Source organism: Capra hircus, chromosome 3, assembly GCF_001704415.2.
Source record: "Capra hircus breed San Clemente chromosome 3, ASM170441v1, whole genome shotgun sequence".
In the NCBI taxonomy this organism is placed as follows: domain Eukaryota; kingdom Metazoa; phylum Chordata; class Mammalia; order Artiodactyla; family Bovidae; genus Capra; species Capra hircus.
In genome coordinates, this window is record NC_030810.1 from 54275204 (window position 1) to 54300696 (window position 25493).

Below are 25493 nucleotides of genomic sequence, written 5' to 3' on the forward strand. Positions count from 1 at the left end.
TTTCACTATCATTATTCAGAATTCTTTATCAGATAGATTCCCTATCTCTTCCTCTTTTGTTTGGTTTGGTGGGCATTTATCCTGTTCCTTTACCTGCTGGGTATTCCTCTGTCTCTTCATCTTGTTTATATTGCTGAGTTTGGGGTAGCCTTTCTGTATTTTGGCAGTTTGTGGAGTTCTCTTTATTGTGGAGTTTCCTCGCTGTGGGTGGGGTTGTACAGGTGGCTTGTCAAGGTTTCTTGGTTAGGGAAGCTTGTGTTGGTGTTCTGGTGGGTGAAGCTGGATTTCTTCTCTCTGGAGTGCAATGAAGTGTCCAGTAATGAGTTATGAGATGTCAATGGTTTTGGAGTAACTTTGGGCAGCCTGTATATTGGAGCTCAGGGCTGTGTTTCTGTGTTGCTGGAGAATTTGCATGGTATGTCTTGCTCTGAAACTTGTTGGCCCTTGGGTGGTGCTTGGTATCAGTGCAGGTATGGAGGCATTTCATGAGCTCCTGTCAATTAATGTTCCCTGGAGTCAGGAGTTCTCTGGTGTTCTCAGGATTTGGACTTAAGGCTCCTGCTTCTGGTTTTCAGTCTTATTTTTACAGTAGTCGCAAGACTTCTCCTTCTATACAGCACCACTGATAAAACAGCTAGGTTAAAGATGAAAAGTTTCTCCACAGTGAGGGACACCCAGAGAGGTTCACAGAGTTACATGGAGAAGAGAAGAGGGAGGAGGGAGTTAGAGGTGACCCAAATGAGATGAGGTGGAATCAACAGAGGAGAGAGCAGCTAGCCAGTAATCACTTCCTTATGTGCACTCCACAACTGGACCACTCAGAGATGTTCACGGAGTTATACAGGGAAGAGGAGAGGGAGGAAGTAGACAGTGGTGGCCAGGAGGATAAAAGGGGGAAATGAAAAGGAAAGAGACAGATCCAGCCAGTAATCAGTTCCCTAAGTGTTCTCCACCATCTGGAACACACAGAGATTCACAGAGTTGGGTAGTGAAGAGAAGGGGTAGGGAGGAGACAGAGGCAACCTGGTGGATAAAAAGGAGAGTCCAAAGGGGGAGAGAGCAGTCAAGCCAGTAATTTCGCTCCCAAGTAAAAATGGGTACTGAAGATTGGGTTCTTAAAGGTACAAAATTGATAACAAAACCAAAAAGCAAAGATTAAAAATCTAGAATAGAGTTTGGAATTTCAAAAATACAATATTAAAGAAAAGAAGAAAAAAAGGCAAGAAAAAAAACCACAGTCACAAAAATTATAAAATATATACATATATGAAGTTTGCTTTTAAAAACAGGGTCTTTTTTTTTTTTGCAAAGTAATAGTAGGTTATAAAAGTGAAAATTAAAGGAGTAATAGAGGACTTAAAATTTTTTAAAAAAAAAAGAATGATTGTAAAAATAGTAAAAATATATCTAGGACTTTCTCTGGTGTTGCTGTGGGTATTGTAGGGTCAGTTCATTTTCGGATAGTTCCTTGGTCCGGCTTATATTTCTCAAGATCCATAGGCCCCTTCCTATGTAGTCGGTACTAGACAGAGTTTTAATCTATTGCACCTGTCACTTCCAAGGCGGTTCCCTCTGTTTTAACTTCTTCTGTTTGCTGGTCTCTTCAGTGTCTTATTTCCGCTCTGACACAAAGAGGGCAGTGGTGTCACTTTTTTTAGGCTCACTTGTTCAGTCACACTGTGGGGAGGGAGGGATGCTGCAAACAAATAACACTGGCGTGTGCTCGCAGTGCCTCAGCCACACTGGGCCTGCCCCCATTCACAGTGCATGTGCCCTCCCTGCCCACACTGCTCAGGCTCTAGGTTGCTCCGCCGGGAACCGTCTGAGGCCAGCCCTGGGCTTCATGCATCTCCCAGGTCTAAGCCGCTCAGGTTCAGGCACTTGGGTAGTCCTCAGAGGCACAGACCTCTGACACAGGCCTGTGTCTTGCGCCCTTCCCAGGTCCAAGCAGCTCAGGTGATGAGGTGTTTGGCGAGCGTGGTCGCTGCGACTTATCACCTCCCCCGTCCCTGCTGCTCAGTTTCCCGGATGTACGACCAGCGCACCTTCTCAGGCGGATGGTGACCGTCCAGAACCCCAAGAAGTCTTAGCAAAGAAGCCTGCTTGCAGTTTGGTAGATAATGTCTCTCTGGGGCTGCGACTGCCCCCTTCTGGCTCTGGCTGCCTGTCACCGGAGGGGGATGGTCTGCAGCCGGCTAGTTCTGTTCAGTCCTTTGTTCTGTGCGCTGGCCTGGCGGTGTCTTAGGGCTTTTCGCATGGTAGCTATCCCACAGTCTGGTTTGCTAGCCCAAGTTAGTGCGCTCAGATTGCCCTCGGGGCATTCAGGCCAGATCCTTACTCTAGGAAATGCAGCCTGCGCCTCCCTGCCCAGCCCCCGTTTGCTAGTGGCGGGTACAGGCGTCTTTGCTGCTTTTCCGCTGGGGGAGTTACCACTGGGCTCGTAATCTGCGGGTTTTAATTATTTATTTATTTTTCCTCCCTGTTACATTGCCCTCTGTGCTTTCAAGGCTCGCCACAGACTCAGCAGTGAGAGTGTTTCCTGGTGTTTGGAAATGTCTCTCTTTTTAAGACTCCCTTCCCAGGACGGAGCTCCGTCCCTACCTCTTTTGTCTCTTTTTTTTGTCTTTTATATTTTTTCCTACCTCCTTTTGAAGACAATGGGCTGCCTTTCTGGGTGCCTGATGTTCTCTGCCAGCATTCACAGTTGTTTTGTGGAATTAACTCAGCATTTAAATGTTCTTTTGATGAATCTATTGGGGAGAAAGTGGTCTCCCCGTCCTATTCCTCCGCCATCTTAGGACCCAGAGGTACATTTCTTAAATCACTGCTCTTTTAATTATCACCTCATATTACCTAATATTGACCTTTCCAGCAATTCCTGTCCTCACCTTTTTATAAGCTAAGATTTAACTCATTGTTTATTAAAAAAGAAGAAAGGACAAAATTTTGAATGACAACTTGAATTAATAATGTTGTATTTGTTTTTCTTTTTCCTCAGGCTATATTTTAAAAATCTCTGGCATGAAATTTTTCTATATACATACCTGAGAATGTATGGTGCTATGATCCACTTGTGATTCACCACAGCCAACATATGAACACCTATTCTATAAATATATAAAAAGGAAAATAAGGCATTTTATAATATGTAAATTTATAATAATAAGCATTACAATTACATTTACAATGAAGTTCTGATCACATTTTAACTTTAAGATTAAATGACTTCCAAACTTAGTTATTTTAACCAAAAGGTACCAGGCACAAAAGAATATAATCAGAATACTTTTAAGCTAAAAGATATGTCACCTCTAATAAAAAGTGTGAAATATTTTAGTGATTTATTAAACTCTGCAAAAAACATTGTAAGTTAATACTCAAAGTTTAAAGTTTAATTTTTATTATCAATAACAATCTTTTTAAAGTATGTTCATTTATGAAATCCTGTGTCAAAAAATTCTTCTAGTTCACCTTATTCAGATATAAATTTTTATAATATCAAACTTTTGAGAAGAAACACACACATACTTCCAGGCATGCCCAAAGGTTTGGTCCTCTGACTTTACAATCCTGACAAGAACCCTGTGAGAAGAAGATCGTAGAGATAACATCACCATTCTATTAACATGGCCAAACACATACATTCATTAATATCATACATAAAAATTTGGATTCATGAACACAGGATATTGTAGTAATTTATTAAAAAATAGAAACCCACATGTTTGGTTGAGAGAAAAATGAATATGGCTTTTTAAAGGAAGGGAAAAAAGCCCTCTATCTTACATGAGATTTTTGTATTAAATCTTCTTTAGTTATTTCACCAACTGAATCCAAATGTGGACAATGACTTCGAAAAGATGACATTTTGTTAGAAATGTTTTCCTGTTTCTCAAGGCTTTCCAAATGAGGTAACACCTACAGAAAAATTGACCAGAAAAGTTAATTTTAAAAGTGCTAATATATGAAAAATTATTAAAATAAAAGGCAAAATAAGCATACATGTTTATAAGTTTGTCCTACAAAAGTATATATTTTCAAATACACTGAACCTATTCTCACAACTGAATTTCACAACTGAATTTTGTAGTACCCTACAAAACTGTATATTCTCAAATACATTGAGGTTATTTTCACAACTCAATTTCAACACTGGAAATTTACCTACTAATAAATAATCATGTTATTAAAATTGACACTTGTGAGTCAACGCAAGTTTGTTTCTCCACTACTTTTGCTGTTTTTTCCCCTTCTCAAAGTTCAGTTTTTGAGGTAGATGAAAGGGAAAAAACATCAGGTTATTTAAGTATTTACATCCCCTATTTTTCTTTTAAAAAGATTAACCTTTAGGCTAGAATTGGAATTGAAAAGAAAAAGAATTCAGATGGAAACCACTTTCACACTAGCAACAGCCCCCACGGAAGATATAACTGTATCAGTTTCTCCACCTTGCACCACTCACACTTTAGGCCAGATAATTATCTGTAGCTGGAGGTGTCCTGTACATTGCAAGATAACTTAACATTCCTTCTTCTACCAGAACTCCCCCCCACCACCACCCTGAGCTTCAATCACCAAGGTCACTACACAGTGTAAAATTATATTTTCTAGGCAACAAAGTTACCCCAGGTTGAGACTTTGACCAGACTTAGAGCTTGAAAGCAAAAGTGAAAGCTGCTCAGTTGTGTCTGACTCTTTGCAACCCAGTGGACTACACGGTCCACGGAACTCTCCAAGCCAGAATACTAGAGTGGGTAGACCTTCTCTTATCCAGGAATCTTTCTGACCCAGGGGTCAAACCCACGTCTCCTGTGTTGCAGGAGGATCATCTGAGCTACCAAGGAAGTCCTTAAACAGTTATAAATTTGATTTGGTAGAACTTTTTTGTTTAATATGTTTACTAATGTGTTAATATCAGCACATTTATAATTGTGTGCATTTATTTTAAAACACAAATGTGCTGAAATATGAATGCTTTAGTAGATATATTAAAAAAGGTTCTATCAAACCAAATCATTTTAATAAGTCCAATATTACACTATAACCTACAAAATACAACAGGAATCAACAGTGAAGTTAATGTTGATTAAATCATGATTTCTAAATATCATATTACTACAAAGTATCAAATAAGCCATGCTCCTTGCTTTCAAAGCATGAAATAATTGCTGGGACTTGCCTGGCAGTCAAGTGGATAGAACTCCAAGCTTCTAAGGCAGGGAGTATGGTTCTGGATCCCTGGTTGGGGAACTAAGATCTCATCTGCTATACGGTACAGCCAAAAAACCTAAAACATAAATTAAAATAAGTGCTAATATTTTCCACTTTTAATTTATGTATGGGGAATGGTTTCATACCCACCTCTCACCTCCTTGTGAGGGTGAATTATCTTTTCCCTCTTAGCCAATTACTCCCATTTCCAACTGTAATGGGGTAACAAGCACCAGGAGTCAGTCAACCTAAAAGGAGTTAGTCCTGGGTGTTCATTGGTAGGACTGATGTTGAAGCTGAAACTCCAATACTTTGGCCACCTGATGAGAAAAGCTGACTCATCTGAAAAGACCTTGATGCTGGGAAAGATTGAGAGCAGGAGGAGAAGGGGACGACAGAGGATGAGTTGGTTGGATGGCATCACCAACTCAATCGACGTGGGTTTGGGTGAACTCCGGGAGCTGGTGATGGACAGGGAGGCCTGGCGTGCTATGGTTCATGGGGTCACAAAGAGTCGGACACAACTGAGCAACTGAACTGAACTAAGAAATCAATTTTAAAAATACATAAAATAATGGTTTTTCAGACACAGACACTAGACAACAGACATTGCAGGACAATGATCCATCTATAAGAAGAAAAAAAAAGTAACTGCTGCAATTTACTGCCTGGAGAGAACTTTTAGTTTACAATACAAGCAGAAGAAAACCCAACCAGACTTTGGTGATCTTTCTGAGCTGAAGAGACAAAGCTGGAAATTCAGGGAGGCCAAGGTCAGTAATTAGAGAAGGAACTGGAAACCTACTCCAGTATTCTTGCCCAGAGAATCCCATGGACAGAGAAGCCTGGAGGGCTAAAGTCCATGGGGTCGCAAAGAGTCAGACACAACTGAGCAACTAACACACATATACATAAGGTGAGTAATGGGCTTCTCGGGTGGCTCTGTTGTAAAGAAATTGCCTGCCATATTTACAATAGAACGTGAAAGCAACCTAGATGTCCATCAGCAGATGAATCGATAAAGAAGCTGTGGTACATATACACAAAGGAATATTACTCAGCCATAAAAAGGAAAGCCCTTGAGTCAGTTCTAATGAGGTGGATGAACACAGAATCTATTATACAGAGTGAAGTAAGTCAGAAAGAGAAAGATAAATATCATATTCTAACACATATATATAGAGAATCTAGGAAAATGGTATTGAAGAATTTACTTACAAGGCAGCAATGGAGAAACAGACACAGAACAGACTTATGGACATGGGGAGAGGGGAGGAGAGGGTGAGATGTATGGGAAGAGTAACATGGAAACTTCCATTACCATATGTAAAATAGATAGCCAACAGGAGTTTGCTGTATGGCTAAGAAACTCAAACAGGGGCTCTGTATCAACCTAGAGTGGTGGGATGGGGAGGGAGGTAGCGAAGTTCAAAAGGGAGGGGATATATATATACCTATGGCTGATTCAGGTTGAGGTTTGACAGAAAACAACAAAATTCTCTAAAACAAATATCCTTCAAAAAAAAAAGAATCTACCTGCTAATGTTGGAGCCTCAGGAGACATGGGTTCAATCCATGGGTCAGGAAGATCCTTTGGAGAAGGGAATGGCAACCCTCTCCAGTATTCTTGCTGGCATAATCCCACAGACAGAGGAGTCTGGCAGGTTACAGTCCATGGGGTCACAAACAGTCAGACATGACTGAAGCAACTGAGCATGCACGCAAGGTGAGTAAGAGAAAGTAAAGAACCGAAAAGAAAGTAAGTCAACTCTGGAGATTCCTAAAGGGCGACCATTGTGCCTTCATCCAGGTACTTATGAGCACGTGCCTATGACTAAACCACTTCAAGTAGTGGAAAGAACTACAGGAAAGGGGTAGGTAGAACAATTCTCAAAGCTACCACAGGTCTGTCTGTGTTTCCATAGCCAGAGTTGAAAGATTTCACAATACAGAGGGAATAAAACAAGAGTACTCAGAAGGGTACTGCCTTTGTACAGGGGAAAAATCATCCCTAGAGGAAAGAGTACTTTGGTTCTGCCTTCAAAAAGCTCAAAAGCAAGCATTACTGGGTCAAACTGCTCCAAAAGAATTAACTGTGTCCCAGAACAAAGATGAAGAACATTTAAAGGAATGAACAAAACCAGCACCTAACAAGGTAAAAATCAAAATGCCTGGCTTCCGACAAAACTATTAAGATACAGAAAGAAGGAAAATCTGACCCTCAGTGGGGAGGGAAAAAAAAGAGATCCAGAAATAAGACAGATAGAATCAAGGATACAAATGATAAGAGACATGAAAGACTGGAGGGGGGCGGGGCAAGACCAAAGTCAACTTTCTAAATGTTAAAAAAACAAAAAGTAAAAAACCAATGTGAAAAAATACAATGTGAGATTAAGAGCAGACAAGACAAGGCAAAAAAATAATGAACTTTAAGACACAGTAAAATAAACTATCCAAATTGAAATATAAAGATTGAGAAAATTAAACAAGAGCATCATTCAGGTGGGAAAGACTAAATTTGATGAAAACTAAAAACCTCCAAATTGAAGCAACCCAAAACACAAGAACAAATAATACCATGGCATATCAAAAACAAGTAGCTTAAAACTGGTAACAGAAAGGACATCTTAAAAGCAGCCCCAAAAGATCCATAATGTAAACTAGAAACATATAAGCCAGAAGGCAGAGAAGCAACATCTTTAGAGTTTACTGAAACAACACCATCAACTAAGAATTCCACACATAGCAAAACATCTTTTGAAAACAAAAGCAAAATAAAGACATCTTTAGTCATACAAAAGCTGAAGGAATTTATCACCAGCAGATTTGCACTATAAAACCTGCATGTATGCTTCAATATATTTCCATATAAATCATATACAAATATACAAATCATATACAAATATAGATAGAGACACATAATGTTGGTAATGCTTTATTTTCTTCAATAATATTTTAAAAAATCTCAAGTCAAAATTTTCTTGGATATATGTGAAATGCATTCACACATGGATACATGCACTCAATCAATCTTCTAATAATAGACATTTCCTTTGTTTCCATATTCTGTCATTTAAAAATCCATGTATATGCAATGGGTGTGCCATTATATTTGTATTTGTATTACATGGGCCAGTTTATAAAAATAGAGTTTGCAAGATTACTTTCCAAAAATGTGGTAACAACTCATATTTCCACTCATAAGGGAATACTATTTTCTGCACAGCAACACCATTTTCTCTACTAGCAACAGATATTACTGGTTGTTTTTTAACTTTTGTCGTTTGATGGGTGTGTTGTTATATTTCACTAGTATTTCATTTGCATTGCCCAGATGTGACCGGCTAGCTCAGTCAGTGGAGCATGAGATTCTTTAATCTGCATTACCTTGACAACCTGTGAGACGAGATTGAGTGTCTTTTCATGAATTTTACAGCCTTCTAGATTCATTAATTTTCTTTAAAGGTTCTTTAAATCTTTTGCCCTTTCTACAGTTGGGCTGATAACCTCTTCTTGTAAAAGGAATCATGTCTTCTATACTGCAACCATTTTTTTCAAACTTATTTGTCTGTTATTGTTCAGCTGCTAAGTTGTGGCCAACTCTTTGCAGCCCCATGCATTGCAGCACTCCAGGCTCCCCTGTCCTTCACTATTCTCCCAGAGCTTGCTCAAACTCATGTCCTTGGTGTCGGTAATGCCATCCAACCATCTCAGCCTCTGTCATTCCCTTATTTGTCTATTAAGTTTATGAAAAACACGTAAGTTTATTATCCTAATCATTTTTAAATGTACAGTTCAGCAGCATTAAGTATATTCACACTGTTGGGCAATCAATCTCCAGAAATCATTTCATAATGCAAAGTGAAACTCTACAGCATTACACAGCAGCTTTCCACTCTCCCTCCCACCAACCACTGACAACCACCATTTTACTGTCTCTACAATTTTGATGAGTCAGGGTATTTCACAAGTGGAATATAGTATTTTCTTTGCGTCTTGCTTATTTTACTTAGCATAATGTCCTCAAAGTTGATCAATTTTATAGCATGGGCAGGAACATCCTTCCTTTCCCAGGTTGATTAATATTCAATTGTGGTGATATCTCACTGTAAGTCTTTAAATATATATATATTTTTTTTTTTTTTTCATTCATTTACTTGGCTGTGCTGGGTCTTAGTTATGGTACATGAGATCTTTTTAGTTCTCATGTGTCATGTGAGATCTAGTTCCTTGACCAGGAATTGAACCTGGCCCCCTGCATTGGGAGCTCAAGAGTCTTAGCCACTAGACCACAAAAGAAGTCCCGCCACTGTGGTTTTGATTTGCATTTCCATAATTATTAATGTTGAGCATCTTTTCACGTGCTTGTTAGCCATTTATTTATATACCTTCTTTTGAGAAATGTCTATTCAAGTACCTGAGTCATTTTTTAAATCTAATTGTTTGCTTTTTTGTTGTTGAATTGTAGGAATCCTTCATATACTCTGGATATTTAACTCCTTACTGGATGTATTATTTGCAAATATTTTTACCCATTCCAAAGGTGGCCTTTTCACTTCCTTGACTATGTCCTTTGATGCACAATAATTTCTAATTTGATACAGTTCAATTTATCTATTAATTTTTGTGACCTGTGCTTTTAGTGCCATATCCAAGAAATCACTGACAAATCCAATGTCACAAAGTTTCCCCTCTATGCTTTCTTCTAAGTGTTTTGAGTTCTTATGTTTATGCCTTTGATCCACTAAAGTTAACTTTTGTATGTTTGGGTAAGGTAAAGATAGAATGCTGTATTTTTGCTTCTGAATATAAAGTTTGCCCAATACCCTTTCTTGAAAAGACTGTTATTTTCCCCACTGAATGGTCTTGGCACTCATCAAAAAACATTTGACCAGGGATACTTTACTAAGATAGTGAAATAGGATCTTGAGTTCACCTCCTTTCACCGGCACATGAAAAGCACAACTATTTACAGAGCCACTACAGATGAGAATGACCTGAAGGCAAGCAGAAAAGATTTTTCAGTCCTAAAGACATGAAGAAGGAACCATGAAATGGATAGAAGGAGCAGAGATGCAATATAGTCAAGATCCACACACCTGGGCAGGCAACCCACAAAAAGGAGAATAATCACAACTGCTGAGTTTCTCCCTAAGGAGTAAAGGATCTGAGCTCCACACTGGGCTCTCCAGTCCAAGGGTTCTGCAAAGGGAAAACGCCTCAGAACATCTAGCCCTGAAGGCCAACTAGGGCTTGAGTACAGAAGAGATGGAGGTCCATAGGAAACAAACCTCTACTCTTTTATATATATATATGTATGTATTTTATTTGGCTGCACTAGGTCTTAGTTGCAGCATGTGGGATCTAGTTCCCTGACCAGGGATCGAATCCAGGTCTCCTGCATTAGAAGCATGGAGTCTTAGCCACTGGACCAGCGGGGAAGCCCCAAAACTCCACTCTTGACTGGGAACCTTTACAAGAGGCAGAACCTGACAGCCAAAAATGTTAATGTAACAGCCAAAATATGGAAGCAACCTTAAAGTCCATAAACAGAACAGATAAAGAATATGTGAGACACACACACACACACACACACACACTTGAATGCTATGCAGCCATAAAAGAAAGAATGAAATCTTGCATTTGTGACTACATGGATGGACCTAGAGGGTATTATGCCAAGTAAGGTCAATCAGAATGATAAAGACAAATACATGTATATGTAATCTAAAAAATAAAACAGAAACAGATTTAAAAAAAAAAACAGAGAACAGGCAGCTGCCAGAGGGGAAGGAGTAGGGGTTGACGAGGGAAAAAAAAGTTAACTATGTGAAGTAACAAATGCTAATAGCTTGATTGTGGTAATTACAATGTATATTTATATGAAACCACATTATACACCTTAAAAATATAAATTTTTGTCAATTATACCTTAATAAAGATGAAAATGTTTTTTAAAAATTGATCACTTATGTGCGCACTATTTCTGGGCTCTATGCTATTCCATTAGTCTATGCTTATCTTACAATCAAAACGATTATTAACTTTCTTATGGTATGCTTTATCATTAAAGTATTAATTTTTAATAAAACCAGATACATCTCTTATAACAGCTTCTGAGTTTCTAATCTTAAGGTTTCCTTCACTGTAATTTATAGAGCTAAAACTATAGAATAGCCTTAAATTTTTTTAAGCAAGGCTTTAATCTATCAGGAGGGTATTGTAAGACAGGAACTCAGATTTATTTTCTTCCAGATGGGCAGACATTTGTATCAGTGCCATTTACTACATAATCTAAATCACTGCAGATGGTGACTGCAGCCATGAAATTAAAAGACGCTTGCTCCTTGGAAGGAAAGTTATGACCAACCTAGACAGCATATTAAAAAGTAGAGACATTACTTTGCCAACAAAGGTCCATCTAGTCAAGGCTACGGTTTTCCCAGTAGTCAGGTATGGATGTGAGAGTTGGACTATAAAGAAAGCAGAGAGCCGAAGAATTGATGCTTTTGTACTGTGGTGTTGGAGACGACTTCTGAGAGTCCTTTGGGCTGCAAGGAGATCCAACCAGTCCATCCTAAAGATCAGTCCTGAGCGTTCACTGGAAGGCCTGATGTTTAAGCTGAAACTCCAATACTTTGGCCACCTGATGTGAAGGGCTGACTCATTTGAAAAGACCCTGATGCTGGGAAAGATTGAAGGCGGGAGGAGAAGGAGACGACAGAAAATGAGATGGCTGGATGGCTGGATGAGATGGTTGGACAGAGTATGATATGAGATGGATCACCGACTCAATGGACATGAGTTTGAGTAAACTCCAGGAGTTGGTGATGGACAGGGAGGCCTGGTGTGCTGCAGTCCATGGGGTCGCAAAGAGTTGGACACGACTGAGCAACTGAACTGAACTCATTTCCTACTGAATTGTAACATTATCTTTACCCTTTATTATATCTGCACATATTTCTATACATATTTTCTAACTGATCTGTCTATGCCCATACTATATTAATCCGATTTAGAGACTACAATATTCTATACAGAATAGCTGACATACTTCCTTCACTGTTCCATTTCAACTTCCTTGGCTACTCTCTAAATACACTAGAAAATCTGTTAATTTTACCTCTTATGTTCCAATATTAATATCAGTTATTTAATTTTATTGTTTTAATGCATCTATTAGAATCTCCAAATGCAATCTGAATATAAAGGTGATGTGAGCATCTACGTCAGGGCCCTTGTATATATTAATGTTCTGCCATTTAGGGTATTTTCTATAATTTCTTTCTATTCTTAATTTGCTTACATTTAAAAAATTTGAAATGGTCTATTTAAAAACTGCAGTTTAGCTGATTTACAGTATTGTATTAGTTAGAAGTGGTCTTAATGAACTCTATGAAATGCCTTTTCAGCAGCTACTGATGGCTTACTATATTCTTTGTTTCATTTGCTGGTACTATCTATTATATTAACAAATTTAATACCAATGATCTTTGCATTGATGCAATATATCCTATTGAGTCAAAATGTATAATTAGTCAGTTATTTCATATCTAAATTCTATCAGCTAATATTGTATTTAGAAATTTTGCATTTCTAGAAACAAGTAAGACTGACCTTTTTTGGTAGGTTTTTTTTTTTTCCTTTTCTGGCCAAGATGCAGGACCTGTGCGATCTTAGTTCCCAAACAGGAATTGAACCCGTGCACACTGTAGTGGAAGGGCAGAATCCTAACCACTGGACCGCCAGGGAAGTAGTATTTTTATTCAGGGTAAAAGTATGCGTGCTTCACAGAATGCACTGAGTAGTTTTGCATCTTCGATAACACAGAATAGAGTTTTTAAAAAACTTATATGTTGTTTATAAATTAAATGAAAGTCAGCTGTGAAACCATCTGCTATGCTGCTTCGTTCAAGGATCAACTTTCAATGGCCTTCTCAATCCCTGATAGGAAACTGGTAAATTCAAGTTTTCCACTTCTTGGATCAATCCTACTAATTTATATTTTGCTATAAAATTATCCACTTATCTCAATTTTCAACCTTGGCATCATGGTATAATATGTAATATTCTGAAGGTCTGAATATGATTCCATTAATCCCTCCTATATCTGGGTATCTATGATGTTTCCTTTCTCATTCTTAATACTGCATATTTTTACTCCTCTGATTTTTTTCCCCTTATATGAGGTTTATCTATTAATAATTCATCAGTCCTTGTAAAGAACCAGCTCTGGGATTTATCCTTCCCACTGTTTTTGTTTTGCTATTTCCAATTCCATTAATTACAGTTTTATTTTTAATCCCCATGTCCTAATTGGTTTCTGTTTTATTTTCTTAATCCCTAAATATGGGTACTGAATTCCTTTAGCTTTATTTAGTTAATAATAAAAGTATTTAAATTAAAGATTTTCCTCTAAATACCAATGTTTGCCAATAAGATAGAAATATTCTCCTCATTGCTTTCTAGATAGTATGTAATCTCACTTTTTTCTTTAAATCTCACTTTTGATGGTAAAATGTTTTAAGTCCATCAATACAAGAATGAATACATACACGATTGAATATTACACACCAGTTTAACTTGTTATTATCCATCATGAACTGGATGGATAATTTATCAACATGCATAGATCTAAAGGAGCTTTCCTGGTGGCTCAGACAGTAAAAGTGTCTGCTTGCAATGCAGAATATCCAGGTTTGATCCCTGGGTCAGGAAGATCCCCTGGAGAAGGAAATGGCAACCCACTTCAGCACTCTTGCCTGGAAAATTCCATGGATGGAGGAACTTCACAGGCTACAGTCCATGGGGTCGCAAAGAGCTGGACACGACCGAGCGATTTCACTTTCACTTTTCATAGATCTAAAGGCCATAATGTTGAATGGAAAAAAAGGAAGATGCACAATGTTACATTCTCTATGATAAATACTGAAGTAAAAATTTAAAACACCAGAGAGAGATAAATTAGGAATTTGGGATTAGCAGATACAAAGTACTATATGTAAAATAGATAAGCAAGGTCCTACTGTATAGTACTGTATAGTACAGGGAACTGTATTATCTTGTAATAAACTATCGTGGAAAACAAGATGAAAAAGAATGTATATGTATAACAGAATCACCTTGCTCTATACCAGAAACTAATACAACATTGTAAATTAACTATACTTAAATTAAAAAAAAGAAGAAAAAGAAAAGTTCAACCAAAAAAAAATGTATAACAATAGTACACTGTATCTATCTGTATGTACACATCCACTGTAAAAGCACAAAAATATAGCCTTGAAGGTTATATACTCTGAATGTTGCCTCAGAGCAAAGAAGAAAAAGGGACTAGGGAAAGATTAGTTCTCTCTGTTCTGAATTAATGTTCTGGTATTTAAACAACTTAATGAGAATTAATAGATGTAAAAAAAAAAGCTAACCATTTGTATCAAGGCTATTTAGTATTCTCTATAATTAAAGACAACACTATCAAAATAGAAGGCCCTTAATATTCTAGTTATTTAGCTTTACTTAGTTAATTCACTATGGTAACAAAACCATTCTTTTTTCCTTCTGTTGATAAAGAACATTGAGAGTAGGGCATTCAGATAAAGGAGGGTAAGACAACAGGAGTCATCAGCTACTTCAATTTCCTCTGAAAGTGTACACCAAAAGAAAGAAGGCATGCATGCTTTCATTCTGGTCTGAAAGTCTGTTCAAGGGAGACAGGAACTAGACATTAGAAAAGACAAGCAACATGAAAGCAGTAAAAACAATAACTACATGAAAAAGCTATTTGTTCAGTCTACAGATGTAGAACCCACAAAACTCTAAGACTGTTAGAAGCTTGTGGATCAAAGGTTGGGAGTCACTACTAGAGTGAAAAAAAAAAAAATCAAACTTTGGGTGGGAATTAAAGCTTTCCATAACTTGACCTCAATGTGCAATCTTTATCAGGCAACTTTTTCCCTCTTTCTACCACATCTAGACAATCTGAAATCTCCTCAGTCATAAAGATGGCAAGAGCAACAACTGGAAAATCTAGACTGAAATGACAGCATTCATTCTGTACTATGTACAGCTTTGGCAGGGACTCAGCTGCTCGTTCACAGATTTAAAACTGCTTCTGAAGATACTACTTTTAAGGCGGTGGGAGATATTTTAGCAGTACAATCCCCAAGTTTCTGGGCCCAAATTCTAACCTGGTCACCCTACTAACAGAACAGTAGATATTCAAATTTTAATACTGGAAAAGCATAGGGACCAGTGTTATCAATATTTGTTATATATCAGACATATTAATAGTTGATAACCTAAGGAGAATCTTTTAATATTGAAAAACTGCCTATAATCCATTATCTAGCCTATTCCAAGATCATGGCATCAGGTCCCATCACTTCACAGCAAACAGATGGGGAAAAAGTGGCAGATTTTATTTTGGGGGCTCCAAAATCACTGTGGACAGTGACCGCAGACACAAAATTAAAAGACACTTACTCCTTGGAAGAAAAGGTATGACAAACGTAGTGTGTCAGATAATCACTCAGTCGTGTCCAACTCTTTGTGACCTCATGGACTATAGCCCACCAGGCTCCTCTGTCCGTGGGGATTTTCCAGGCAAGAATTCTAGAGGGGGCTGCCGTGCTCTCCTCCAGGGAATCTTTCCGACCCAGGGGTTGAACCCAGGTCTCCCGCACTGCAAGTTACTTCTATACCATCTGAGCCACCAGGAAGCCATGACAAACCTAGACAGCACATTAAAGAGCAGAGACGTCCTTTTGCTGACTAAGATCCATATAGCCAAAGCTACTGTTTTTCTAGTAGCCGCGTAAGTGTAAGAGTTGGACCGTAAAGAAGGCTGGGCACCAAAGAATTGATGCTTTGGAGAATACTCTTGAGAGTCCTTTGGACAGCAAGGAGATCAATCCAGTCAATCCTAAAGGAATCAACCCTGAATATTCGTTGGAAAAACTGATAGTGAAGCTGAAGCTCTAACACTTTGGCCACCTGATGCAAAGAGCCAACTCTGGAAAAGACCCCAAGGCTAGGAAAGACTGAGGGCAGGAGGAGAAGGGGTGACAGAGGATGAGATGGTAGGATGGCATCACCAACTCAATGGATACAAGTTTGAGCAAACTACCGGAGATAGTAAAGGACAGGGAAGCCTGGTGTGCTGTAGTCCATGGGGTTACAAAGAACTGGACACAACTTAGCTAATGAATATCAAGTCTATTCTAAAAGGTAAAGCTATTTCTAAAGAATCAGAGTCAAGAAACTGTGAGAAAAAAATTTATGTCAGGAGAACTAGTTGCTAATTTACTGGCTACACAGAAGATTAATATGAATCCAGAATAAAGTCTGTAACAGCAGATGGCAGAACTCTTCAATATTTTTAACAAAAATATGGATAAGGACACAGAAGGCAGGCTAGTGAAATCTAATTATAAAAATAATTTTACCAAAAAAAGTTTATTTAGGAAAGTGAGCTAAAATTAACAAGGATGGATGTAATATTCTATATTGGGATTCAGAGAGTCTACTGTCTAAAGTAAGGCCAGAAAAGAGTTTCAAGTATTTAGATTCTAGATGCTACAGAAGATGAATGAAACAACAGTACAGTTCTTGCTCAATTTATCAACAGAACAACAGGTTTCAGAACAAAAAGAGTAGCCAGTTTTATTGTACTAAGTAGATTATATCTCCAATGTATTATTTATGAAGAATACTAAAAGCTACAGAATACAAATGCTTTCCACAGTCTTAAATAATGTGAAAATTGTATCATGATAAGACAACACTATGGCTAAAAGTAAAGTTGTCAAAGCAAGCCTAATTAAAGGCCTGGTTCAAATCCAAGCTCCACTATGTCCCAGGTTTGTGACAAGTGTTAAGTCACTTCTCTGTTCCTCAGTTCCCTTATCCATAAAACTGACATCATTACAAAAGTCTACCTTGTGAAGTTGTGGGTATAACACATATGTTAACATATATTGATATAAATTACTTGGAACAGAGTGACAGTAAGCACTCAATAAACGACAAGTAAGAAAAGTTAGACAGCAGAAGGCAAAAGCTGGAGGACTAGAGGGGAGTTCCTGGAGGTCCAGTGATTAGGACGCAGCACTTTTACTTCCTAGGCCTTGGCTCAATCCCTGGCTAGGGATCAAAGATTCTGCAAGCCTCACCATATGCCACCACCCTGCAACCAAAAAAGTCCTGGAAAGTAGGATATCCCCCATCATTGTTACACACAGAGGATTGAAGCCCAACCGTTAGGTGTTTCTAAGGACAGCAATTTGGCCCAAAATCAGTTCTAATATTCTCTGACTACAGAAAAATTGATTTGTCTGTCATTTTCAGCCTACACAACTGTTTCATTACTACAACTAATCTGATTATTTCAACTGTACTATTTTAAATATTAGGTTTTAAAATGATTTCAACTGCAATAAGCTTATAGCTAATTTTTCCATATTTACAACAGAAGAAAATTGCTCCCCAACAAAAGCAAGCCAAAAATACTGACAATGGAAGTATCAGTGAAAAGAGTACAATAATAAGCAGAAAGATCTGGATTTCTTCTAAGTATTTGTGGATACTTTTAATTTATAAAATCTGCTGTTGAGGACTTACTTTTAAGAACTGTTTCTTGTCCTTTAAACAAATATTCTAGCAAACACAAACTCTTTAAAATCTTTGCACAGATCTCACAGTGTTATAGCTCTTTTCTTAATCATTCTTAATTTTCCTTCAAACCATAAAACAGAAAAAGAAATTCAGTTTTAATCTAATTTTCCTCTTCCTGGTGTGAGTGGTAAAGAATCCGCCTGTCAAAGCAGGAGATGCAAGAGACACCAGTTCAATCCCTGGGTCAGGAAGATCCCCTGGAGACACGGCAACCCACTCCTGTGGGTTCCTGCCTAGAAAATTCCACAGACAGAGGAGCCTGGTAGGCTACAGTCCTTGGGATCGCAAAGAGCTGGACATGACTGAGCACACACATGCGCACACACACATCTGTCCCACTGATTCTTAACGGTCTAATTAATGACAGGCTTATTAAGTCTACTAAGAGAACTGTATGATCCAACATCCGCTGGATTACCGAAAAAGCAAGAGAGTTCCAGAGAAATGTCTATTTCTGCTTTATTGACCCCTTTGACTGTGTGGATCACAATAAACTCTGGAAAATTCTGAGAGAGATGGGAATACCAGACCACCTGACCTGCCTCTTGAGAAACCTGTATGCAGGTCGGGAAGCAACAGTTAGAACTGGACATGGAACAACAGACTGGTTCCAAATAGGAAAAGGAGTACGTCAAGGCTGTATATTGTCACCCTGCTTATTTAACTTATATGCAGAGTACATCATGAGAAACGCTGGGATGGAAGAAGCACAAGCTGGAATCAAGATTGCCGGGAGAAATATCAATAACCTCAGATAGGCAGAGGACACCACCCTTATGACAAAAAGTGAAGAACTAAAGAGCCTCTTGATGAAAGTGAAAGAGGAGAGTGAAAAAGCTGGCCTAAAGCTCAACATTCAGAAAACGAAGATCATGCCATCTGGTCCTGTCACTTCATGGCAAATAGATGGAGAAACAGTGGAAACAGTGGCTGACTTTGTTTTGGGGCTCCAAAATCACTGCAGATGGTGACTGCAGCCATGAAATTAAAAGACACTCCTTGGAAGGAAAGTTATGACCAACCTAGACAGCATATTCAAAAGCAGAGACATTACTTTGTCAGCAAAGGTCCATCTAGTCAAGGCTATGGTTTTTCCAGTAGTCATGTATGGATGTGAGACTTGGACTATAAAGCAAGCTGAGTGCTGAAGAATTGATGCTTTTGAACTGTGGTGTTGGAGAAGACTCTTGAGAGTTCCTTGGACTGCAAGGAGATCCAACCAGTCCATCCTAATGGAGATCAGTCCTGGGTGTTCCCAGGACTGTTCCCAATGATCATTGTTCATTGGAAGGAATGATGTTGAAGCTGAAACTCCAATACTTTGGCCACCTGATGCAAAGAGCTGAATCATTTGAAAAGACCTTGATGCTGGGAAAGATTCAGGGGAGGAGGACAAGGGGATGACAGAGGATGAGATGGTTGGATGGCATCACCAACTCAACAGACATGAGTTTGGGTAAACTTCAGGAGTTGATGCTAGACAGGGAGGTCTGGCATGCTGTGGTTCATGGGGTCGCAAAGGGTCAGACACAACTGAGCGACTGAACTAACAGAACTATATAATCTCCTGATTTCTCCACTTGCAATCTATCTGTTCTACAACCTTACCTTACTTAACACTGCCACAGTAAATCACCCAAACTGCATAGCTCTAATCTAGCCACCTAGCTTTAAATAAAATTCCTTAGTTGAGATGTATAAATATTAATCAGCACTTGCCATAAAGAAAAAAAAAAACTGTCCAATAATGGCAAAGCATAGTCAACTGTAGCCTTAACTACTTGAAATAATTGTGACAAACACTAGGGGGAGGAGGAAGAGAGAGGAAGAGAGAAATGGAGAACAAAAATGAATGGGTATAAGAGCTTATCAAGGCTATGGTTTTTCCAGTGGTCATGTATGGATGTGAGAGATGGACTGTGAAGAAAGCTGAGCGTCGAAGAATTGATGCTTTTGAACTGTGGTACTGGAGAAGACTCTTGACAGTCCCTTGGACTGCAAGGAGATACAACCTGTCCATCCTAAGGGAGATCAGTCCTGGGTGTTCATTGGAAGGACTGATGCTGAAGCTGAAACTCCAATACTTTGGCTACCTCATGCGAAGAGTTGACTCATTGGAGGGGACCCTGAGGCTGGGAGGGATTGCGGGCAGGAGGAGAAGGGGACGACAGAGAATGAGATGGCTGGATGGCATCACTGACTTGATGGACATGAGTTTGAGTGAACTCCAGGAGTTGGTGATGGACAGGGAGGCCTGGCGTGCTGCAATTCATGGGGTCGCAAAGAGTCGAACACGACTAAGAGACTGAAATGAACTAAACAGAAGCAAAAACCAGCTGATGGTACTTTTCACCTTAAGTCACTTCTGAGCAAGATGGAAAGGTAATTAAATTGACAGACTATCAACATTATGGAATACTAACAGAATATAACATTAAAACTAGTTTAGAACATGAGGAATCATAGAAAAACAAAGGCAACCGCCATATTCTAATGAGAACCATTCTAAGAAATCGTGTCAATTTTTTGTCTTTATCAGAATACTGTTGATTATTTAAAAAAGAATCAAAATTTATTCATCCAAATAATGCCTCTGCTGAAAACATTAGCAATTCTTCCTTCAGGATTTTACAGGTAAAAACTGCAGGAACCTGTATTACTTTATGCCACAATCAGTCCCATATTTTCACCATATTGACATATTTCAGGAGTGCACTAGCACCAGGAACTTAGAGGTTAATTTAACAAAGGCCTAATCAAGTATAGGTCAGGTACTATATATCTAGGGCGGGTGGCAGCACTGTTCAATTCTCCACCCTACTTGCCCTTTTGAATGAATAGTCATCTACACTCGACTTTATCAACACTCTCCAACACCCTGTAATTCTTTCATGCTCCTGAAATAACTAATTTGAATGTCAGTGGCCTGTCAATCCTCCTCAATCACACGTTACCTAACTCTTAAACCTCAGTGCCTTTTTAGAGTACCTCTTCATGTTCTGTATTCTATCAGTTACCAAATTCTACCACTTACCACTGATCAATCACTTCTCATCTCACATTTCTTCTAGGTCTCCACCTAAACTGAGGCTTTCATTTCACATCTGGATTATTTAATGAGAATGCCTATTGACAGACAACTGTTGACATCTGGCCCCCATCCCGTCAGCTCACCTTGAGCTGGCACAGAGTATTCTGCTAGCTTCCCAACTTCAACACTTCTCTGCTTCTAAGTTCTCCAGCCAGACAGGAGCTTGCCCAGCACTAGCTAACGCAACAGAAGGACAATCTCAATCAGTGAGGCCTGGGAATAGGTAGAAAAACTCCCCAGCTACCTTTCATTTGCTGGGACAATTCTGAGGCAGTTCTACAAAAATTTCCACAGGATTAAACCCCCAGTTGCCCATCACTGGCTTTTTCCCCTTTCCTGACTCTTTACCCTTGTGCTTCCTGGCATCTCACCTGCATTCACATCATATCCAGGTCTGCTTTCAAGATAGCACTTCAGAGGAACTGTAAGAGTCACAAAAGTGACATTATCAAGATCTTGCTTAGCCTAAAGCTGCCCAGGTGTTCTCTTGGTCTCAATCCTCTCCCAAATCACAGCTCATTCTGCATTCATGTGGATCACATACTGTGTGTGTGTGTGGTAAGTCGCTTCAGTCGAGTCCGACTCTTTGTGACTCTATGGACTGTAGCCCACCAGGTTCCTCTGTCCACGGGATTTTCCAGGCAAGAATACTGGAGTTGGTTGCCGTGCCCTCCTCCAGGGATCAAACCTTCATCTCTTCTGTCTTCTGCATTGACAGGGCTTTTTTTTTTTTTACCACTAGCACCACCTGGGAAGCCTGAAACACACACCTCTTCTAACAAAACATCTTCAATGAAGGCTTTCGAAATTTGTCTTTTTCATCTCTTACTACTAGCTTATATAAACCATAACTTATTATCAGCCAAATTCTCAAATATAAGTTGTACCTTCCCAGGAACGCGATAATCTGTTCGTTAGAAATGTCCTCCGGTTGAAAATCCTGCACACGTCAAATATCATCTCTATCAAGATTCAATCACAAGTAATGTCTTCTTCATCTGAATTCCTGATTATAATACCATAGCATGATTATATGATTATAATACCATAAATACCTGATTATAATACCATAATACCATATACAACCTTACCATAGTTGTATAAAAAATTACCCAAGCCTGACTACAAACCTGACTCTAAGGGCTGAAACCATGTTTCACTCTTTTTATTTTCCAGAGGGCTTTCCGTGATAGACCCACAGAAACTGACCTACTTGGCGCTCTAAAGTAACTTTTGAAAAGAATAGTTATTTTGACATATGCATTGTCTCTTAAGCATTAGTTCTCCTGATACGTACATGCTCACACACACACTATATTGTAAAAAATTCATGCTTTTTATAGACAAACCAACTATATTCACCTCATTCTCTTTGCAACTACTTATCAAAATGCTCCTGAAATCGCATGCAGACTTGAAAAGTTTAAAAACTGTATGAGGGACTTCGCCGTGGTCCAGTGGTTAAGACTCCGAGCTCCTGAGTCTGATCCCTGGCCAGGCAACTAGATGCCACATGTCACAACTAAGACCCAGCGCAGCCAAAAGTCAAACAAAAAATCTACACTAAAAAAAGCTGCTATTTATCCCTTTATTTTTTAGACATGACTACATTTCATAGTTCTCCCCAAAAATCTTTCACCATTTATGCTCTTCATTTCCTTCAAGAGTCCACAGTCTGTCACATGTTACAGTTCACTGTGCTCCAAAATCTAGCTGAATTCCAATTTATATCAAAGGTTATTTCAGCAAGATTATTTCAGGCTTTAGAGAAATTCTAATCCTTCCACAATCTTAAAATGTCTCTGTTGTGGGAAAAGGCTTTACTTCTTGGAATTCCTAACTCAGTGAACAGGCATGAGGATCAAATAAGATTGTATATCTGAAAAGTCACTGAAGATTACAACAGCAATACATAAACCTTAAAATTATCTCCTCAACGTTGCATTTCAAACGATTAAAATAATTTATCTACTACAATCTAATGCCATTGAATGCATTTACGTTTTTGGTTTCAAATAGGTTATAAAGAATCACAAAAGACAAAAAAGTGAAAGCTGGCTCTAAACCCATAAGAAGCAATGTTAAGCAGACAATCTCTCTTGCATATGGCAAGAGGTCAAATAATTTATTTCTGGACTATTTCTTATACTGTCCATTTTTTTTCAATCCTGCCAAAGTAAAGTAATATAAAGCCCCTGGTGTAGTACAATTTATTCCTAATACTTTTTCTTAAGATTAGCATTTCAATAAGATTCCCATTTTCCCTCATGTTTATATTAACAGCATGAATTCACTAACAATATTCATATTATGTTCAGACCAAATAGCTTATTATTTGCTTTGGTCAGACCTTTCCAGATGATACATTTGCTTCAACCAGAAACGAACTAGGACAGCCTCATTATATTTTGAAAGAGATTTTCCTTAAAAGAAAAATAATCTGATCAAACTAAAAAATTCTACAATTCTATACATCTATTAAGCAAGAAGTCTAGAGATCCTTGTGGTAACATTCAGCGTCAGTTCAGAGCCTACGCGCCTGCCGGTGTTGTCACCACTGTCCCAATTTTCCTGGCCTTATATTGATTATATGAAACCGTAAACCCTAAAAATACTTGTGTAAAGCACCAGAGTCACCTAATAATCATTCAAAAGAAGAGCATTTTATAGTGGGTAAATATGTAAGAGTAAAGGTCTGGGAAACCACACACCATGGAAACTGACTCAAACAAAAGCTGCGGATGGACAGACCGCAAGGGCTACCGTAACCTCTGAAAACAGTCGGATTAAATATTCATCGAAGAAAAATTCCAGGGACGACGACGCCTAGGTTTTCCCGCTGACAACAAAGAATAACGGAGCCCCTGGGGCTGCACGAATGGGTCCGATCACCCCAACTGCGCCGCAAAGCGAAACCAGAACCCCGGAGCCAGCGCGCTGCGGGGCTTCCAGTCTTCCGCGCCCACCGTGCCGGGCTGGCAAGCTGGAAGGCGGACCGAGGAAGGAGCGGAGACCTTCTCAGGGACTCCCCTCACCCCTCCTGCCTTCCAGGGAAGCGCCCCCTGGGCAGCCTTCCTCAAATGTACGACTGACTCGCGTCCTCCGCCGACCCCTACCGGGCCGGCCACCAATCATCAGCGCAAAGCACTGGAGGGGTCTAGGCCTTCTACCCACACGCGCGCTCACCACCATCCGGAATCAAGAAAAAGAGGCCGCTACAGCAGCCACAGCCCCGGTGCGCGGCAGCGAGAACACAGATCGGCCCCTGGCTGCAGGCGGGCGCCCTTCGGCCCTGAGCCCCTCCCAGCAGCGTCGCGCTCACCTCCAAGGCCTTCCCCACGGGCCCCGCCAGCGCGGCCAACGGTGGCCTGTGGCCGCACCTTCACCAAGTCCTCTTTTCTTCTCCTGACCTAGGAGACGGGAGGCGTCACGTCCTGGGCGCCGGAAAACAGCTCCGCAGCTTAGCCCGCGGGCTCCCCGCCTCCCGCACCCGCCACTTCCCGCAGCAGCTACCGCTCCTTCCGGTGTCTCAGCAGTCGCCGCAGGCGTCTGGGGAGTTGCGGGAGGGCGGGGAGGGGCGGGGCTACGAAGAGAGCCCGCCCCGCCTCTGGGGCGTGGCCGCGGCGGCCGGGTCCAGGTGCGGAGACCCATGCTGCTGTCCCCGTTGAGACTTCCTAAGGAGCTAGCGGCTCGGGGAGCGTGTACCTGTAGAGCAGTTTTGGATTTGAAACACTTCGTTTCTACACGAGTCCTCGCCCTCTTGTACAGTCATACTACGACCGTTAACAGGTCTGTCTCGATGCATTACAGAATTTGCGTTTAGGCTGCCCACTAAAGGGGCAAAGAAAGTTTACTTAATTCAACACTTTTTCCTTCCTCTCTTTCTTCTCCCAGCATCTTAGGACCTAGACTCTCTGATAGTCATTGTGTTTCTTCTCCCACTTCTACAAAGTAGAAATTCATCTCTCCCATTTTCACTTAGGCCAAAATCAAGATCAGATCAATTATTTATTGAAACCTTAGTATCTGCTTAGTGACTAGAGCATTTAAAGAGATCTGCCTTCTATTAATAATTAATGGACCTGTTAAAATCCATTCAATTGATTAATATGCAAACAATAAAACAGTTAATATTAATTGTTCCAACTGTCAATTTCAACGTGTCTGTTTATCTCTAACTTTTTGGTCTCCAAAATGGGAGCTTGTACTCAAGTGTTATGTAAGATGATCAATCTCTGTCAGAAACAAATAGAGAATATGGGAGCTTCTAATTCTATCAATTTATATCAAAGGTTATTTCAGCATCTTTGATATGGTAAAAATGAAAGAAATGAATTTTTGCTATCATCTTATGTAGGAATTGACACCAAGCCCTCAGTTTGCACCACAACCTATCCTGGGTTAACTGACTGTCAGCATATTTCAAAATATTGCAGTTTACATGCTGGAAGATCTCAGCAATGTGTTAAATTTTTATTTCGTGAAACCATTGGTTCCCTGATACCTTGTAGCAAAGTAC

The 25493-nt window shown here is 39.5% G+C and overlaps 1 protein-coding gene across 4 annotated transcripts in view; it reads right to left on the reverse strand.

Annotated features, from left to right (window-relative positions):
* Positions 1 to 24492, reverse strand: part of USP33 (ubiquitin specific peptidase 33) — a 63046-nt gene extending 38554 nt beyond the window's left edge. For 2 of the 4 annotated variants that reach the window (XM_005678224.3, XM_005678223.3), the window contains exons 1-4: positions 21346 to 21369; positions 3787 to 3918; positions 3529 to 3582; positions 3045 to 3107 (exon numbers count right to left, since the gene is read on the reverse strand). In XM_005678224.3, the coding sequence (XP_005678281.2) occupies positions 3045 to 3107; positions 3529 to 3582; positions 3787 to 3918; positions 21346 to 21351 (255 nt within the window). In that variant the 5' untranslated portion in view covers positions 21352 to 21369. Of the gene's footprint in view, positions 1 to 3044; positions 3108 to 3528; positions 3583 to 3786; positions 3919 to 21345; positions 21603 to 24296 lie in introns of those variants that run through there. The other 2 variants (XM_018045640.1, XM_005678225.3) reach the window with 2 other exon arrangements.